Source organism: Molothrus ater, chromosome 5 (genome assembly GCF_012460135.2).
Source record: "Molothrus ater isolate BHLD 08-10-18 breed brown headed cowbird chromosome 5, BPBGC_Mater_1.1, whole genome shotgun sequence".
Lineage (NCBI taxonomy): Eukaryota > Metazoa > Chordata > Aves > Passeriformes > Icteridae > Molothrus > Molothrus ater.
The window spans coordinates 67421511-67435233 of record NC_050482.2 but is presented as its reverse complement, the minus strand read 5'-3'; the positions used below and the strand labels follow the sequence as shown (position 1 = coordinate 67435233).

General features: G+C 49.7%; 1 protein-coding gene across 1 annotated transcript in view; it reads left to right on the top strand.

Moving 5' to 3' along the window:
- The window catches only part of CACNA2D4 (calcium voltage-gated channel auxiliary subunit alpha2delta 4), a 120031-nt gene that overhangs the window by 105131 nt on the left and 1177 nt on the right, over nucleotides 1-13723 (top strand). Inside the window, exons 31-38 of the mRNA XM_054514822.1 lie at nucleotides 713-783; nucleotides 1637-1712; nucleotides 3498-3550; nucleotides 4494-4549; nucleotides 5901-5921; nucleotides 10833-10950; nucleotides 13152-13264; nucleotides 13530-13612. Coding sequence (XP_054370797.1) covers nucleotides 713-783; nucleotides 1637-1712; nucleotides 3498-3550; nucleotides 4494-4549; nucleotides 5901-5921; nucleotides 10833-10950; nucleotides 13152-13264; nucleotides 13530-13612 — 591 coding nt within the window. The remainder of the gene's footprint in view (nucleotides 1-712; nucleotides 784-1636; nucleotides 1713-3497; nucleotides 3551-4493; nucleotides 4550-5900; nucleotides 5922-10832; nucleotides 10951-13151; nucleotides 13265-13529; nucleotides 13613-13723) is intronic.

Genomic DNA, 13723 nt, shown 5'->3' with positions numbered 1-13723 from the left:
CAAGGCATACATGGAAGCAGAGGGCCACAAGCCCCACCTCTAGTTTGGCCATGCAGGCAGAACTGGGGGGTTGTTGTCCCCCCAAATGCAACTCAGTCCTAGCTGTGCCAGTGCACAGTATGTAAGCTACAGGGATGGGTGGCTTTGTGTTGTGTTGTTTGGGCCACTGCCTGCTCAGAACTCACACAGCAGTGAGCTGTAATATTGCATTTGCTACCTAAAGAAATCTGTACATCACAGTTTGCACATCTCATGCATGGTGGGCCAGTTCACCTAGGGCAGCAGGAGAGCAGAGGTTTCCAAAACCACAGTGCCCATGGGTAGCAGAGAGGCTCAGATGGAAGACTCAGGCATTCAGATCCAGAGAATATGGATTCCCAATAACTCATGAGAGAGTCCAGGCTTCCAGTGATTCAGCATGCCTGGGTCTCTGCAGCTTGACAGTCTTGCCTTTTTCTGACAAGCCACAGGGACTTATGTGGGCTAAATCTTTTCCAAGCATGCTAGGAATGGTGCAGGATGCCCAGCTGGTGTTGGGGGAAGTCCTCCCTCAAGCTTTCCAACCAGCCAAAGGACAAAAGCTCAGCATTTCCTCCTTACAAAAATCCTCCTTGTGTACAGCAGCCTCCAGACAAGCTAGATCAGCTGGAGCCATGGAGCATTTGGAAAATTTACAGTTTATTCTATTTTTCTCCTTTTTTTTTGCTTGCAGACTGGAAAATTTTTTGGTGCAGTGGATGGCTCAGTGATGACCCAGCTGCTAAACATGGGCATGTTCAGGCGGTAAGTGGGGGATCTCCACACTGTGCTTCTTGTTCTTTGCTGCTGCGTGGGTCAGAGCATGTTGGTCCCTCTGAGAAGCACTTGAGCAGGGAAAATGCACATGCTGGTGACTCTCTTATCCAGACACAAGAGCTCCTTTAGCTACCTGCCCCATCTGCTCCCTGGCTCAGCCATCATCAGCACACATGATGATGACGTTTCTCCTGTTTCTCCTCATCTCTTGCTCTTCCACCTGCTGCAAAACACAGAGAGAGACAGAAACTTCCAACCTCTGTGTGGCCAGAGAGCATCTGCTTCTCTGTCTTTTCCAGGGCAAGATGTTATGGGAAACATTTCTTGGCATTTTTGGGTACAGAAGTGCTTCAGTTCCTCCTGCCACTCAGAAAGCCTTTCTGGGAAGTGGTTGTCTGAGAGCCCCACAGATGCAGCATTGCAGCTGGCTGACCACATTTCTCTCTCTATTAAAAATACCTCTGTTCATCTCACCCCACTCCCTCAGCCAATGTCAAAAGAGAGTTCAGAGTTTCAGTGGCTTGAAAACAGGAACTAGGGGGACCTGAGGTAGTTACAATTATAATTCCTCTGCTTCATAGCTTGCTTTACTCACTGTGTGAAATTAGGGACATATTTCCTCCTGTGCTGACCCAGTTACATTAATCCAGAGCCTGTATTTCTTGCTCTGCAAGATCCAGCACTGGCCAAACAGCAAAGACACGTGTGATCAGGTCACTGCTTTCCTGAATCCAAGAAACAGTTCATACCTGACATTTTTGAGAAAAAGCTGACGTGCCTGTCCCATGGGGGGGTTGCATTGCTTGCTTTTGACTGCTTGCCTGTTGTGTTTTGCTTGCAGGGTGACCATGTATGATTACCAGGCAATGTGCAAGGTGCCCTACCACCACCACAGCGGCGCCCGGCCCCTGCTCAGCGTACGTAGCTGTCGCCATGCACCACCTCCCTGGCCAGGCTTCCTCCTGCAGGGCAGCTCCAACATTCCCCTAGAGACTTCAGGAGATGTTTGCTTTCAGGATGCCACTGTCCAAACTCACCTCAGACAGATTCCTGAAGCTGTGGTGGCCACTGATGTTGGTTTCCAGTGTGGCACTCTGTTGCCATGTAGGATCTCACTGAAAATTGGAAGGACCAGGGAGAGAACAGGAGCTAAACTATGGCAGGTTCTCCTGGGAGCCAAGCAATCAGCTAGCAGCTGAAATGAACAGGAATGCTTTTACAGGGCATGGTTTTTATTCAGCTCAAGAAGGAGAGTTGCAGTGTCAGGGAACAGAGCATCTGAGGAAAACGGACAGTCATTGGGGAAGGATGAGTGAGCTTGGAGCAGGAGAGGGAGAATGCTGGTAGCCCAGGGAACACACTAACAGAGTCAAGTACCCAAAAGCAACCTCTCTTTAGGCTGATACAAACTCATACTCCAATCCCACTCCACCTTCCTAACCTTGCCTCAGACAGGCAAAACAAAGTAACTACTCAACACTTAGGCCACTTCAAACTGCTTGACACAACCCTAAACAGGGATGTGTTCATTACTGTTATGATCCTTTGATACTGGAAGGAGTGCAGGAAGTACCCTTACAGTGTAACATTGTAATTTTTTTCCAGTAAAAGAATTTTCAACAAAATACTGCCTTTTAACCTTTTAACAACATTCTTAACAATAACACTTTATTTAATAATGTCTGGTTTGCAATGGCTATACTTGAGCTGGCTAGATAACATATGATTATTGTAGTGAAAATATTTGCTTGATTATATCCTCCAATCCTGATTACTGAAAGAAATGTCACAAACTATGAGCTGCCAAAAATGAGGTGAATTGGGAAGAAAATAAAAAGGAGAGCATTCAGCCTCCATCTCTCATCTTCCCCTCTTAGCAAAACCCTTGAAATGGAAGAAATCAAGAAAAGCCAGTTTTTCGTATACAGACATAAAAATCAGTAAAATTGCCAACCATCTCTACATTTTACTATTTTCTGATTTATTTTGCCTGAAGAGAAGTCATCAGTAATGGAACATTATCCTGCATCCCGTGACTGCCACATCTGTTTTGGGTTTGAGGACATGGGCATGATTATGAGAGGGGGAGATGAAAATTAGACGTGGTTACCATGAGGAAAAGAAGCAGCACTATCCTCTGCAGATGAATTGTCCCTGGGATAATGCTGGATTTCCAATTTGTAGCTGAAAAGCAAGAAGATGATAGAAGTCATGCCATCTTGAGGAAAAGCTGGATGAAAGCACAGTTAAGCATAATCAATCAATGGCAGATAATACTAAATCCTGGGCAGTGCTGTCACTTGTCCCAGAAACACCACTTGCTCTCAGAACACAAAAGCATCCTAAACTGGTGCTGTCCCATTTAGCTGTGTTTCTCTCCTGCTCTGAGCTCTGAAGGTCATCCACACTGGAGAGAAATCATCAAGCAATTACATCTTCAAAGTCCTTCATACATTCCTGATAAACTCCCTGACCCTCATGGGGAGGGGGTGAGGAGGTATTATTAGTAGCAGGGCAGCTCTGCTGGCTTTTGATGTATTTTGAACATTTTCCAGTGATGCCCAGACCTTGTATTTCCAGCCTGTCTTCAAGAGCTCTGATCAGTGGAGGGACTTGGTCTAAAACGTGGGGTCCTGCATAACAATTATAAATTCTCTGACCAGCTCCTTATGGTATTTCTCATTTCTTCTTTTCTTCTCCAGCCAATTTATGCCTTTGTAGCTGCAGTGAAGTGGCTGATAAGTGATTTCCTCATGTGAGTACCAAAAGATGGGGGTGTTTGGGAGGCTCACACCAGGAGGGGCAAGAGCTGGGAAGGCTGCAAGTGGAAGCCCCTGTGTAGGGCTTTGCTGTCAGCCTTCTCCTGACATTCAGCTCTGCACTGTGCTCCTGGGAGACAGAAAGCTATTACTATTGCCATTTTGAGAGGCAGAGGCCCACAGAGGGTCTGGGATTTACCTGAAATCACTCAGTACAAAGTGCCTGAGTCAGAAATAGGACTTGGGTCTCCTGGGGCTCTGTGCAGATCCTCGGTGCCGAGTGCTCTTGCCCGTGAGGAGCGAATGCACATCTTCCTCTCACGGGGGGACAAGGCTGAAGGCAGCAAGCCCAGCAGCTCAGGGTCTGAGTGCCAGGCAAGGGGGGAGAGAGGGGAGGCTCTCCTCTGGGTTTGGGTTCACCTCAGACTCCTGGGGTGAATCAGAGTTCAAGCTCAAATTAGGATGGAAGTGCCACTGCTCAGCTTGCTGGGTGTGCAAAAGGGGAGATGTGGTAAAGGTCCAGCTCTGAGGGTTTTAGCCTGTTGGTACAGAACAATTCCATCTAGTTACCTCCAAACAGCCAGAGTCTGGGCTTCTGATGGCCATCATGCCTGCTCCTCAGGTGAGTCCTATAGTGGCTGAATCCCCTCCCAGCCTCAGGGGCTGCCATCCTTGTTCCTTCCTTCACTGACAAGCCCCTTGCACAGGAAAAAGCCCATTCAGATCTTCCACAGTACAGATCCCACAATACAGAGTTACATTCTAGCATGTGGAGAGGGAAAAAAAAAATTAAAAATCTAAAAAATCAGACTTGCACTGCCAGAAATTTGTAGTAAACATTTTTGAACTGATACTCACTGGGCGACAGGGCCATCTCCCTGACACCTGCATCCTTCCAGGCTGCTGAAAAAGCATCCTCTGTTCTTGCTCTTTTGACAGCTTCCTTTTGGAGTTTAACATGAGTAGCTTCTGGCACTCAGACAACTTGGCAGATGGTGAGTACACAAGAGTCCAGCCACCCCATAGCACGTGAGCGTTGCAGCCACTGGTGACAGAAGAAACTGTACAGGGAAGCCTGGCCTTGTGCAAGGAGCCTGCCCTCTGCCCCACACCCCTTCCTCCACAGACACTGGAATGCATCTTCCATCCCACCATCTCCCCCCATTTCCACCCCCATTCCAGGCTACCACAGCACCAGGGTGGTCAGGGTGAGGTGTGTGCTGCTCAGAGCAGTCTGCTTGCTCCCCTCAGGGTAATTTGCTGAGAAGAGGGGAGACACTTCTTTCTGAGGAGCCCTGCCCTATGTGCAGTGGGATGAGAGGCCATCAGCTGCAGAAAAACAGTTGGAAGTCCTTCCTTCCAGCCTGCTACAGGACAGGACAGAGCAGGGGTGGAACAGCAAGCCTCTCCAGAGCCTAGCAGAGGTCCCAGGAAGCCAGACAGAAACCTCAGAGTTCAATAACACACTGAGGGTCTTCTCTTACCCGCTAGACCTGCTCTGGAAGAGAGAAGATGATGGCACATGGTATTGCACAGCACCAGAGGGCTGTGTCTGGCTTGAAATACAGTGACCTGTCCTGCAGCTGAAGTGCTGCCTGCTGAAAACACCCCAGGAATCTCTGCAGTCCCATCCCAGCCCCTGCAGGCAGGGGGGATGGTAATGGCCCTGAGGAGACTCAGAGGGGAAGGGAAGGGGTGCTCTGCACAGCCAAGTAGGGGCTGTAATTAGTCTTGCTAATTACTGATCACTAGTGGTGCCTTTAGTGGAGACAGTGGTATCTTCCATGCCAGCTGTGGGGCTGGGTTCTTCTGCACTGAATTCTCCTGGCATAATGGGGAAACAGTCATTTTTTGAAAGCAAAATTCCCCTCTAGAGAGAAGAGGTCTGTGGGGGCTGTTTAGGTCCCACTCTCCTCCAAAGAGGTGGCAGTAGAAGCTCAGCTGTCCCCTAAGCAGCCCTGGCTGCTGTGTAACACCCATCAGGGTAGCAGGAGTGGCCCCATGCAGAAATTGGTGAGGAAGAGTCAGATGAGCAGGTGCAGTACTCATGGCAGTTCAGGAGAGACTGCTCATTCAGGGGAACAGGCAGGTGTGGCATTCCTGCTGTGCATGTTCTCTGCCTGATTTAGTCTGATTGAGTCTGTGCTTGAGGAGAGCAAAAAGGGAGGGGGGATGTCACTGCTGTCCTGCTCATCACCATTTCCTTTTGTGCTTCCTTCATCTCTTGCCCACATCACCTCCATGACTGCTGTGTGCAAATTCCTGTCTCCATGTCACTGCCATCCTGTGAATCTGTCACCTGTCTCCATCATCACTGTGTGTCTGTGTGTCATGGGACTTCTCCAGCCAAGGCTGTCTTCCATCACTGTAAGTAGAACCACCTCATAGTTAAAAAAATAGATTTAACTAGAAATTCCTAGGCTAGGAAAGACTTTTTTCCACCCTTTGTACAGTGGGGAACTTGCAGAAAGGCGTGACAGGGCCAAGGCAGAGCCTGGCTCTGTTTCCCTGCTCTGCAAAGAAGAGATGCTGTTGCTCATTTAGCTGGCTGAGCTGGTGATTGAAGGTCTGTCACTGAGAAGTTGATAAAAGAAGGAACATATGAGTCTCCTGAGGAGCAGCAGTCACAGACAGCATCATCACTCATTGCTCTGGGCTGGCTGGGCCTGTGGCCCCTGTTCCATGGCATGTCCTTCACCGTGGTTCCCAGCTGGCCCATTCTTTTCAGCTGCTATTCCCAAACCAAAGACCAACCTGTGCCTTCTTGCAGGAGAAAATACACAGGTCTTCTAGACTGTAGTTATTAAGAAGTAACTTAAGTCTTCTTTTCCACACACCATGGCTTAGCTCCTTCTGATAAATCCCAGCCCAGCTCTGGGATAATGCAGGAGGACTTTCAAGTGGTTCAACTGATAACTCATAAATCCGCTCCTACAGGCGAGTTAGAAATTCCTCCAAGACAGAGTCCAGACTGTGGCTGTGTTTGTATCTCCCTGCTTCCATATCTAGCTTGTGTTTGCCAATTTGCTCTCTGCCCAGCAAGACATATGTGTGAGACAGAGATGGAGAAATAGAGACAGTTGGAATGTGTCTGACTGGATGGAGAAGAGGAAGAGCAGGAGAGGGTGTCTGCAGATGAAAAAAAAAGAGTGTCCATGTGTGTGGGGGAGTAGCAGGGTGGAAGAATGCTATTGGGGCTGGAAGAAATGGATTGCACATGTTGTTAAGAAGGGGCTGTAGATTTTTGCCAGAGATGTTAACATTTTCTTGACTGCACGCCAAGGCTGGTGTATGCGAAAAATATGAAGTGAAGGAGACATTTTGTGAGAGAGAAATTGAGCACACACATTTTTTCCGGGTTATGTGCAGAGGAATTAACGATCAGGGATCTAATGCTCTCCCTTGCCTGACTGTGTACCTCTGGCTCTGCAGCACTGAGCCTATTTCTGCTTCCCAAGTTCTCTTGTTTTTTGGGAAGGTGAGACTTGCTGTTGGAATATGGGCATGATGTATTCAGACTGCACTCATCATACAAATCTGCTTTTCAGAGGTGCTGAGAAGATATGTTTGCTGCCACAGATTTTTCTCTGCTCTCAGCATCTCAGTTTCTCTCTGTGTTTATAAGGGCTTCTGCTTTTATGGACATCAGCACAGGTTTGAAAGCTTTTAATTAAGCCAAAAATACTTCCAGCCAAGGCATGCAGCCTAGAAAGAACTATTTCTAGAATTCCATAGATCATAAAAGTTTCTTTTTTTTTTTTTTACTCCATGGTAATGTACTCAGAAGATATTTTACAAGATAATTGGTTAAATTCTATGTTTTATATTGGTAACTAAGTGGCAGATTTTGTCACATGTCCCAGAGTAAATCCTCCGACTTGAGTGCATGATTTATGCTGGTGGGAAAGAGTTCACAATCTGGGCTCTGTAGTTCATAACAAGGCACAGCAACTGCCTTTGCTGCTCAGAAGGATTGGTTGCCAAATGTCTGACAAAAGTCTTTCTGGAAGTGCAGATGGTAGCAATGACAGCCTGGAATTAACTCACTCTTTGCTATAAAGTTTGCAATTTGTTATCAGCTCCTGTGGCTGTTTACTAATCCCTGACCAGCAGACTCTGAGGCTGCTGATAACATTTTGATGTCCAGTATGTGCATGCAGAGGCTCAGCCTGAGCCTTTTGCTGATGATGTACATGCTACTGGGCTTCTCTGAGCCTCTCAATGCTGCTGCAGCTGCATTGCTTCCCAGCAAATTAAGTGTCAGTAGGCTTAAGCATAATCTCTGTCATAGGTCTTGTCTCTGTGCAGGAGTTAGATTTTAAAGCAGTTTCTTTTCATTAAGCTTGTGCCAAAAAAAAAAAAAAAACCAACAAAAAAAAAACCAACCCAAACCAAAAAGCCTTAAAGTCTGTGCAGGCCACTTCTGCCAGTTTAAAAATACACCTTGGTGCTGGCCACATTTATCCTGGGTGTGGTTCATGCAGGCTCTTTAATTGACTTTTCCCTTGCAGGGCCTGGTTCTCCAAGCCCACCATGACAGCCCTCATCCAACACTGGATGAGGCTGAGAAGCCTCAGATCAATTTCCATTCTGCATTTTTCAAGCTGATGGTCTCATCCACCCCTCCCTGCACCCTGTCCTTCACACCACTGTCCTTTCTATTGCTTGAACTCCATCTGCTTTGATGGTGTTATAACAGGAAGCTAGTAAAGTATATGACATTATCCTAGGTAAAGGATATGATATTATAACAGGAGCTAGTAAAGGATGTCACTCTTTACCAGGGACAGGGGGAAAATGAGGTCCTGATGTGTCAGGGCTCTTTGCCACTCATGACATGAGCCATATGTTAAATTCTTGCAAGCAGTTTGCCTCAACCTCATGAGGTCACCTTCGTGATCATCACAGTGATTACTCTGAGCAAGACCTGCACAGTCCATTGCCAACAGCTGTGCTGCAGGGGCAGTGCTGTAAATGCAGGGCAGCTCAACAGGACAGTGATGGCTGTGGCTCAGGGATCTATGTGTGGACTTGCCACAAGCATGTCCCCAAGAAGGGCTGTCCAGCCTGGCCACCTGCTTCAGGGTTTGGAGCTGCTTTCCCAGCCCCCAGTACAGTGAATTAAGGCTGAAAGAAATGCTGCTCTGTTTCTCACACTCCTTTAGTCTTAGTTTGGGGACTTTCCTGGCCAGAATACACTTACCAGCCCTGCAGCTGCTCAGAGCCAGAAAGTGTTTGCAGCTTCTCTCCTTACAGCATAAATGGGGATATTCTGCATGCCCCATCAGAAGTGTCTGAAATTCACCTCAAAAACAGGGTGTTCTGCTCATCCCAGATCTCCTCAGGGCTGTCAGTCCCTGGGACAGGTCCTAGTCAGAGCCATTTTCCATCAGCAGAAATGGGAGAAGAGGCTTTTCCCTGCCTCTGCAGCGTGGGGTTTGCACAGAGGGACAAGGAATGGTGGCAGAGCACAGCCAGACAGCTCCTGGCTGGTGGCAGAGGTGCTGCCGGCCCCTGGAATGACAAGTTGGGTTGATTAATTCAGTGTGAATCCAGGGTGAATACAGAACGAGGCATTGTGCTGCAGTCAGGCTCTGTATGCTTTGAATCTGTGCAAATGAACCTCACCATGTCACCAAAAGGTGGGTCCATAGTCTGGGAGGATTGAAGCCTCCCGTGTGCTGCTTTTTGAGACTTCTGAGAAAAGCACAAAGTACAATTACCAGAGACTCTGCACTGCAGGGAGGGGTTGGAGTGCCCATCATATTCATCTGGGCAAGGCATTAGAGGCAAGATTGGGCTGCAGTTCCTGGCTCTTAATGGATGTCTTGTGTTGCTGGATTGCCATGGTGGAGAGAAAAATCAGAGGAAATCATGCAGTTTTTTTCCCTCTCTCGTGTAATCCACGTTGTTCAGACGGCAGGCTCTGCGGGGAGGTGCCCGCTCCGGCAGTGCAGTGCCGGGGGAGAGGAGACCATTGCTCTCAGCAGTGAGGGCTCTACAGTGATGCAAATCACCCATCCAATCACAGATGCCCTCTCGATGCCTCTCACCACACATTTGCTGATTAAAACCCGGGTTGCTGCATTTTTCTATAAATCCTCATCGCTTCTGCTGCAAGGGGTAAACTGGGTGTCCTCCAGGTGAGGAGGACCCCGTTCCCTGCTGGTCCTCCCAGGAGCCCTGCCCGTGGTGCTGTGTGGGTGGGAGGCTGCAAAGTGAGGCTTTGTGCTCAGCCCCAAAGCTGATGTAGAAACCATTTCTTGTGCTTGCTGCTGGCTGAGCCGCAGCCACCTCTGCCCTAGCAACAAGGCTTCGTATTTCCATCAGCAGCAGTCCCCTGTGTCCTGCACAGGCAGGAGCTGGCTTTGCTACCTCCAACTGCAGAAAATAATTGCCAGAAGGGCCCAAGGCAGTAGTTTCAGGCAAGACAGATTTTGCTGAACTCCTAGAAAGAACTCTCTCGCTTCTTGAGGGAGGCTTAGTGAGGTGGTTCAGCTCCCCCTCATCCCCAAATTAGTTTGGGAGTCCTGCAGGGTGTGACTGATGAGTGATGGAGCAGCTGCTCCCTCCAGGAGCCAGAGCTGTTCATTAGCTGGCTCTCTGCTGGTCCTGAGAGCTGTCATCTGTTTCCCTGTGGTCTCAGGCCAGATCTGTTTGCTGGTGGTGGTTTCTTCTTAACGTGACACGTATTGAGCCCCTCCAATTTCCTGCTGTGGGCTCGCTGTGAAATGTCAGTGGGCTCAGGAGGGATCAGCAGCCGATGGGAGCTCAGCCCTGGGCACAGGCACACAGGGAGAGGCCCAGCCCAGCACAGCTTTCAGTGTTTAAAAACTGCATGAACCGGGGCTGGCTTAGGCAGCAGGGATTCCACTGTCACGGCTGGTTCAGCAGGGCCCCCGAGCTCCTTTGAGCACAGGGCGGTTCCTGTGCCTGTGCCCGAATGTCCCCGCCTGCCTGGCCGGGGGTCCGTGGGTGCCGTGGCCCCTGCGGGCCCTCGGCTGCAGCGTGGGCACGGCAGGGTCCGGGCTCGCTGCGGTGGCGATGTGGCGATGTTGGAGGCACTTTCGCATAGGCTGGTTTTCCCACACCACCTAGCGGGAGCAGGCATCACTGCCCGGCTGCTCCCTGCAGCATCTCCGTCCCCTTCTTCTGCTCCCGGCCACCTTGGGAGGGTCGCTGCTGCTCCAAAGTCCATCCCCAAGTCTGGGGTGTTCCCGTTTAGCGCGGGCAGGTCCCGTGTGCCCCTCACATGTGTCCTTGTCTCGTTCCCCGCAGCTCACAAGCACAAGAAGCACGACACGCTGCAGCCCTGCGACACCGAGTACCCCGTGTTCGTCTACGAGCCCGCCATCAAGGAGACCAACGGGCTCATCGACTGTGGAGACTGCCAAAAGTAAGAGCCACAGCTTCCCTTCCAGCTGGGGACCTCGTCCCGGGGCTGCTGGGGGGGACAGCAGCATCAGAAGGGTCACAGTGGCACAGCCACCGCGGCAGCCACAGCTCTGGCCACAGAGAGAGGTGAAGAGAGCATGGTACTGATTCTTAACAGTAAAAAAGTGCTAATAAGCAGAGGTGGCTGGAGAACAAAGAGAACAGGATTTAAATATATATATCTTGCCATTCCAAAGATTTCAGAAAGGAACTTGTTCTGTTCTTTCACGTTTCTGGCAAAGAACTTCTTAGAAAGTTTTCCCTTTTTGCGATACTTTTAGCTTTCCTTTTCTTCTTTTTTTTTTTTCATTTTTCCCCCTTTCCTGTATTTCTTATGAAACAAAAAAAAGCACCAAAACAACAACAACAAAAAAAAAACCCACAAACAAAAAAGCCCCAAAAACAAAACAAAAAGGAAAAAACCAAAAACACCAAAGAACCAAACAAACAAACCAGGGATGTGGGAAAAAATAAGTGTTAGACTGAAAGAGCTGAAAACAAGAGTCCACTTTTTTATTACCCATTTTCATTGTAAGTGAATGGACAGTCAAAAGTAACAGGAAGGTCATTGTGAAAAGGGGCTGTTTTCAGTGGTTGCTCAGTGCCATCAGCAATCACGTGTGGAAAGGTGACAAAAAGATTAATTTCCACTGATCCAGCTTTTCCAAACAGATCTGACTGGGATTGCTTCTTAAAAAAACCCACAAAACAATTCTACCTAGTCTTTAGTATTGGATCAACTGCAGGAAAGACTTCACGCTTAGAAAAACAGCCTCCACTGGCTCTAGGAAAACCAGAGCCTTGCCAAACACTGCTTCAGAAGAGGTTGCAGATTTAATGATAACAACATATTCTATTAATCTCTGGGCAGATCCAGAGGAACTGAGTGACTCTGGGTCACAGATCTCTGCTGCAAACAAAGCCTGGGAGCTGCCCCTCCCCTGCTGGAGGCAGCACCTCAGCAGTGCTGGATGGAGCAGCAGGGGCTGTGTCCTGCTTGGCTCCTTTGAAGTTACAGCCTCTGGTGCATCTTGGGCATTTTTTAGCCAGGTATTTGGGTGAAACACCCTCTCACCCCTGCCACAGGCTGTGTGGAGCATTAGCCAGGGCCTGGCATGCAGGCATTCCTGATGACATTCCACAAGCTCCTGGTGGAACAGGGCTAGGCTGGGTGCTCCATCCTGGGCAGAAACATTGGCTTGTGGATGGATGCATGGGACATCTCTGTCCTGCTGGCTGAATCTGTGCATGGGCTGAAGGCTGCTTGCCAAAGCTCCCAGGGCACTCATTAGTCAGGGAGCACTAATGACATGGTCAGCTGCTGTGCATGGCATTCAGCACCTTTAAAAGGGGACACACAAATCCCTGGAGGCTGGAAGGCAGCAAGGCCAGGTGAATAACCAGGGACACTGGGCACTGCTCCAGCACAGTCAGCTTGGCCAGTGCAGTGGGCACATCCCCACAAGGCTGTATTTCTATTCCAGAAGCCCTGCCACCAGTGCAGGCATGCAGAGCCTGGTGTCCCCAGCCTTCCCAGTGCCCAGTGGCTCCAGGACATGCTGGCTCCCTGCCTAACCCCAGTTGGTCAGTCCCATCACACCAGTGTAGCTCACAGTGTTACTGGGTTCCTCTATTTCTCTCTCCAGTAATGTGAACTTTAGCACAACTCTGCTCCTCCCAGCACCACAGAATAGAGACACTCTTGCACTGTACAAGCACACACACAAATACACATTAAACTGGCACTGACAAATATACATTAAATAGGCACTGACATACCTCTGGGTGAAGCCAGGCTCTGCTCAGGTGTCATCTGCTGTGATGTGCTGCCCCATCTAGGGAGGGCTTGTCTTGGTTTTGGCTGGTTGGTGGGTTCTTGGGTTGATTTTGACTTCTGTGACTAGCAGGGAGTTATAGATTTGAGACAATTCAGTGCCAAAAAGGAGGCCAAAAAGGAGTGCAAATGACACCTCTCCCTGGTCTGCCCACTGGTCTTTCCTGCTTTCTGCTGGCACTCTGTTTCCAGTGATCTCTGTTTTATTTCAGTTTCTTTGCTGTGGTTCAGGCAATGCCAGGGTTGCTGCTCTGGGCTGAAGAGTTTTGTGCTTTGTTTTCACTTTTCACTTTGCTCTGTGCTTTTTCTCACCTGCTCTTCCCTTGCAGGATGTTTGTGGCACAGCAGATCATCAGCAGTAACCTCCTGCTCCTCATCACCGACACCGTCTGCGATTGCAGCGTCTTCCCACCCGTCCCAATGGATGCTAAAGAAGTCAAATATATCCTTCCATGCACAGCAGGGATGCAGGGCTCCACGGGCCCCGTCATCTCCGTGTTTGCCAGGGTGGAAAATGTCCTTCTGCTGCCATTGCCGTGGGGGTGGAGAGCACGACCTGGCTTGGAGAGGTCTCCAGCCCGTGCGGGGTGTCCCGCCCTTCCCTCGGCCTCCTGGGTGGCGCAGTTCCACCCGGCCAGACTTTTGGGGGCCCCGAGGGTGCGTGTGGCATCCATGCCCTGCCCTGCCGGTCCTTAACAGCCCCGCACACAACGCCTCGGTGAAGTGCGAGCGGATGCGCTCCCAGAAGCTGCGCCGGCGGCCGGACTCGTGCCACGCCTTCCACCCTGAGGTATCCCGGGACAGCGGGACAGGGAGGGACAGCTGGCGGCTGGGTGCCCAAAATGCACCAGTGTCTCCTCTCGCAGCCTTGCATGGGGTGTGTCACTGCTGGCCGGAGCCA